Raw genomic sequence first — 6,000 nt, 5'->3', positions numbered from 1 at the left:
AATCTAGAGAAGGCCTTTGCCTTTGTCGCTACGCAGGTCTCGGGTAGAGTATGGTCTCTAGCAATATTTTTTTAAGGGACAGGCCTTGTCTCCAAGAAACATGTATGGTATGTTAACCGTGTCGTTTAGCCTAAGTTTGTCCGCGTTAGGAATATTAAGCTCCTCTCTTTCCAAGAGGTTGTATAATTCCGAATTTTTTAATACCCCTCCATCGGAAATACGACCCTTGCAGCCGACATCTACGTATAGGAAGTTCACATCCGAATCTACTACAGCCAATAGGACAATGGTGTAAAAGCTTTTATAATTGTAGTATGATGCTCTACTTTGTGCTTGAGCACGAATAGCTACATTTTTTCCATCCAAAGCGCCTATTGCGTGGGGAAATCCATATTTGCGATTGAAACCATCGCTTACTTTTATCCATTCTTCTTGTGTACTAGGAAGCTGAAAAAAAAGGAAATAAATAACCAGGGGATTATTAAAAAAGGGAAAAATATGAAAATATGAAACATCTGTAATGTTTCATAACATACAATACATAAAATAACGTTAATAACTAGCATATCTTTTCCAAAAATTCTTTTTTATCTTTTAGCTTCCGAACACGCGGTTGAAGACTTCGGAACGTGTGGATCCATCCCAGGATGCAGTGATGATGGAAGAATGGTTAAATGATGCACTATTGGATACTGCTGCGCCGGAAGTGGTGTTGGAGGAGGAGATGTTGGAAGAGGAGGTGGTGACGGAGGAGGAGCATCAACCAGGCCCATCGGCAATCGGCGGTACGATCAACCCGTCAAAATCGACGCGAGGAGAACTCCCGCATCGATGAGGAATGTAGTGAGGCATTACAGACGTTGGTTGAAATGAGTCATGCAATTCTGGACCACCTGAATCGTCCAGAAATGCACTATGTGTCGTCATTGCGAGAAAAGCTGGAGCAACTTTCCCCCCGAAAGAGAACGGCTGTTAAGATCGAAATCGACGCCCTGGTAAACCAATATCTGGAGAGAGAATTGGCAAATCAATAGTTGATTTGGAAGATCTTCGGGTGGATTGTAAATCTTTAAGCATATATTTACTATAGTCACCACAGGTTATGATAAAAAAAAAATTTATTGATTATTAGTGGGAACTCGCGGGTCCACTTCCTACCAGTACAAAACTAAGTGTGAAATGAATCGCCTAATTCTATGTTCCCTGTTCTTTTATACTTTTCGGGAACTGATTGCTATCTATTGCGAAACGTGGGAATCGCGCATGAAGAGGATGTGTTAGCTTCCGGAGTATCGGGCTGCAAGAATGCGTTTTCTTCCGTAGGGGACCTGCGTTGATCGATGACTGGTGTCGTGTTGTATGGGGCTAGCCTTCTGGATGAGAGTCAAGTGATAAAGAGTGCAACCGTTTCCGTAGGGGACAAGTTCCAACGATCGGCGATAATGTCGTCTAGCTCCACTGATCGGATGACATGCAGACGAACGGATGTGAGTCAAGAAATGTTGATACGATCACACGTGCAACGTAATTATATCCTGCATGCCACACTGTAATTATATGCCTGCATGGTACGCTGATGCCATACCATGGCACTACCATCTATCTGGCTACATCCGCTAGAAAGGCTGGGATAATGAGTTGGGAAAGGACAGATTCACTGTAAGCAGTTTGTCCAGCAAACTAAATTTCGAGCCGATCGTAGCACTGAATTAGTGAGTATGATTTTTTTTGTATAACGATGGATTTACAGTTGACAACATGATTTTTTATCTTACTAGCTAATTGGCCCGGTTACAGGGCTACGCATCTTAAGGATCAGGGAAAGATGTTAATTTCACCAGAAATTTGACACGGTGTTGTCTTCTTGAAGTTTGTTGTGTCCAAAATGATTCCAATTATTCGATTTTAATCGCATTTTTTCACTTTATACAATCAATTCTATGCACTATTAAGCTTTCAAGCAATGAAAGTACGCAATGAATCCTTTTATGGCCGATATGAAGGTATTATCCTGTATAGATGGACAACTTGCTTCTTATACATATTTCCACATATTTACGGCTAAAAATATGGAAGAGACAAAAAAATTTGTAAATCACAAAAATTTTCAATTAACGTTTTTTTTTAATTGAAATTCTTCGCACTGGACCATCCCTCCAGGATGGTATTTGAAATACCACCATTGAAAACTGTCTCTCACTCGCTTTCTTCATTTTTATCATAGTGCGTTGGTTGCAGTGCCATTCTGTTTTACCACGGTTCTGGGACGTCTTTGTTTTCCTGTTAGGGTAATGTAAGTTGATAAATATTCTTTCATTAACTGACCCGATAGAATGAACTTACCCTATAATCCAACATTTAATCCCTGATAACCTCTTGGTACACGACATTCTTCACCGCAACACCGTTTTGATTTTCTCGCTCAGGGTTCACGATGAGCACCTTTACATTTGATCGCGAGGTTACTCGGGACAGTGCTACGTACAGCTGTCCGTGCGCGAACACCTCGTTGGGCAAGTACAGGCCAAGATGGTGCAGGGACTGGCCTTGCGCCTTGTTAATTGTCATCGCAAAACAAACCTGGACTGGAAACTGCTTGCGACGGATTTGAAATGGAAGGCTCGCATCGTTGCTGTCACAGAAGATCCGGGGCAATAGCACGTCGTCTCCTTGATGTTTGCCAGTCAAAATTCGTGCATGTAAGCAGTTCGATTTAAGTGCGATGATTTGCAGGCGCGTCCCATTGCACAGTCCGCGTTCGGTATTTAGATTTCGCAAAAGTAATACCGGTGTATATTGCTTTAGAAGAAGCCGATGAACCGGAATTCCGCTCATGTTGAGCGAGTGGAGGAATTCAGCGGGCAGCTGTAGCGCATCATGCTCTTCTTGGTTAACCAACGTGTCAACTGATAGGTATTCTTTTTCGGAACCAGGAAGTTGTTGAAGAACGGTATTATTAATGGCTGTTACATCCAAGTTTTTCGGTGACAGGATTGCACGATCAGTAAAATATTGCGGTTGGTGATAGTTTTGTCTAATATCCGGGTAAACTCGGCTGATTAACGATCGAACGTCGGCCTCCAGGTTGGTTGTACGGGGCAGTACCATGTCGCGAGGGAGCTTGGCAATTGAAGGATCCGATCCTAGGAACGTTGGATGGCGGCCCTCTCCAATGCGGAGCAAAAAGTCGGCAAACTCCTTTATGTCATTTGCATGTTGCGCATCCGGTGCCGTTTGAACCCGCATATTAGTTTTCAAGCGCAAAACTTGGAACTGTTGCCATAGTTCACTCTTTTTGATACACTGCTGCACCACTTGTGCATGAGTACCTTTCGGGACGATTGGTAAAATCTGGCGAAAGTCACCGCAGAGCAACATCACCTTACCACCAAATGACCGACGTACACCCACGATGTCCTGCAGAGTACGGTCGACGGCTTCGAGGGCGTAGCGACTGCTCATTGAAGCTTCGTCCCAGACGATCAACGACGCCTGCCGTATCAGGTTCGCTAGTGACGACTGGACAGGTATGGTGCATTGCGTGTTCTCATCTAACGTAAGGGGCAGTTTGAAAGTAGAGTGCACCGTTTTCCCGCCACTAAGAAGCAATGCGGCGATTCCACTCGATGCTGCAGCGAGAGCTATCTTCGACTGGCGACGCGTGTAAGCCAAAATCTTTTCAAGAAGGAAAGATTTGCCGGTGCCACCAGGTACGTCCAGAAAGAACAGGATTTGTTCCTCTTGAAGAAGACAATCCGTTCCCACTCCATTACGGTCCACCGCTGCAATCACAATGTCATACACCATACGCTGCTCAGTATTGAGCACATGTATCGAAGCAAGTGTTTCATCCAGTTCGCTGATACTGTATGAACGCTCAGCATCGATCAGAAAATTATCACTCGACGTATGGTCAACTCGGAGGAGATCGGCTGGTAAATCGGAAAACTCACCGAGCTGTGGCATGTCCGGAAAACTGGCCAGTGTTTTCATAGGAGTCGTTCCGCGAAGATAATCGTCGATGATACGCAAGCTTCGAAACTGTTCTACCGCACGCAACAACCGATTTTGGTCCGATTCCTCGGAAGTGTATCGATCCCTATGTTGCCAATGAAAATCTTCGCATAGGTGGTTCGCATACACCTCCCAAAGTCGACGTGGATTTTGCGGCATGCCTTCTGAAAGGATGAGGGCAAATAGTTGGCGCAGTTGATGGGGCATTCGGAACGAAACGGCTTCCTGGAGCGCTCGTTCCCACTCAAGATCGTCCTGCAGTAGTCCGGTCATGATGGCTGCTTGCTGGTAGGATGCACAAATCGTACCGTCAACTGTCCTCAGATCCTCGAATGATGTAGGACCCTTTCGGTAGCATAACATCAGACGCAAGCAGTAACGTTCCATCTGCGACATGGGACAGTAAACCATACGGCCAACTACAATGTCGGTCTGACGAATGCGCGGGATCCATTGGTTTCCTGTGCCATCGTACCACGGTAATCGCCGCGAGGGTTTAGCGTATCGATAATGGGCCGGGATCTCCTGGTACGTTAGTGAACGGACGCTCGGTTCGTTTGCTGCCAGCTGGAAGAAGCGCGTCAGCATGGTGTGGTGGCCTCGTTGAAGCACGGAATCCATATTATCGTTCGCTCGATATACGACACTTTGCTGATGTTCTAAATGTATTGGCAACTGAACAACAGTTACCGTTTTGGCCTGCATCTCAAAGCCGAAGATGGTCGACATGGCCTGAGACGCAGAAATGTATCGAGCGTCCAAATATTGCTGTATCTCGTCCAAAGACTCAGCAGCAGAAACGGCAACACGATCGTGGCCCTTGTAGACATATTTGTATAAATATTTCACACTGGCCACGCTCGAGCACACTTCAACGTTGATATGGCAGTCGTACTTATGACATAGCCATGGGTTGTGGCACCACATAACAGTTGTTCAATGGTACACCTTTAACAATGACAGTGCGGCCATCGTTGCGGCGTCGATAAACTGGATAACCGTCCTCTGCCTGGCGTGTTTCGTTGGTGAATTGCTTGGGAAATTTTTTCGAGCACACGCCGTCTTTCATGCAGGGTGCTTGTGGATTCGACCGACCACATGGTCCGTGCATCATGCACTTGCGCACCGTGTCATAAAGCTCCTCGTTTGCCGAGTCAGGAATTTCAGCTGACACCAGTCGGTCGTAGTCGGCTGCCGACCGTGGTTTTGTCAGCATCACTCAGAATCACCAGACAGTGGGCATGCGGGAGACCACGTTTTTGATACTCGATCACGTGTATGCGTGCTATCTCAAGCCCAAGCACACCCGCTGAAAGATCGTTTAGGAAGGCTTTAAGTTTTAGACGAAAAACGCGAGCTGTGAGATCCGGTCGATCAGCGGCTTGTTGTTGTGGAAACAACGCTTCGGTTACTTCTGGCCACTTTGGGTTGCAAGTAACTGTAATGAAGAGATCGGGTTTTCCTAACGCACGTACAATGCCCATTGCGTCCTGGTATTGGGCCCGCATGAACCGGTCGCTGCCGGGAAACGTTGGTGCAAGAATAATACGCGACCCAGCGCGATCCAACGTTCGTCCGTGACTGGTAGTTTCATCGAGAGTTTGGTTATCTGCTAAACCTGCGTAGTCCAGAATACCAGAGTAAGCATCGGCTCGTAGCTGCGCCTGGTGTTCTCGTTGATATTTCAGTCGTTGCTCTTCAATTTTACAACATTGATCTACACTATACTGTTGCAGCAGTCGTCCGGCACGGTGTATCAATGACATATCCCCGTCCCGTGTACATAACCGATAGGCGGCATGTTCGCGGGGAGTTATTTGTCGTGATGAGCGTAAACCTTCGTCTTGTACCAAAGCAGCATTACCGTCGGGTTGGTCATCGCCAGTGCGGCCATTTGCTTGAGCATAAACACGACGCAGTTCCTTTGGCATGCCATACGACCAGCCTACTTCAGCGTATGGATGTAGGATCGGATATTGAAACGCA

The 6,000-nt window shown here is 46.3% G+C and overlaps 1 protein-coding gene across 1 annotated transcript; it reads right to left on the bottom strand.

Annotated features, from left to right (window-relative positions):
• Window positions 1-2,358: 2,358 nt before the first annotated feature.
• Window positions 2,359-4,941, bottom strand: LOC128309196 (ATP-dependent DNA helicase PIF7-like). Its single transcript, XM_053045581.1, has one exon. It carries the CDS (start codon window positions 4,939-4,941, stop codon window positions 2,359-2,361), a length of 2,583 nt encoding a protein of 860 aa, XP_052901541.1.
• Window positions 4,942-6,000: the final 1,059 nt, after the last annotated feature.

The sequence above is a fragment of the Anopheles moucheti genome, unplaced genomic scaffold, assembly GCF_943734755.1.
Source record: "Anopheles moucheti unplaced genomic scaffold, idAnoMoucSN_F20_07 scaffold_24_ctg1, whole genome shotgun sequence".
Taxonomy (NCBI): Eukaryota; Metazoa; Arthropoda; class Insecta; order Diptera; family Culicidae; genus Anopheles; species Anopheles moucheti.
Note: the sequence above shows the minus strand (reverse complement) of the source record. Positions and strands in the feature narration are given on the sequence as shown.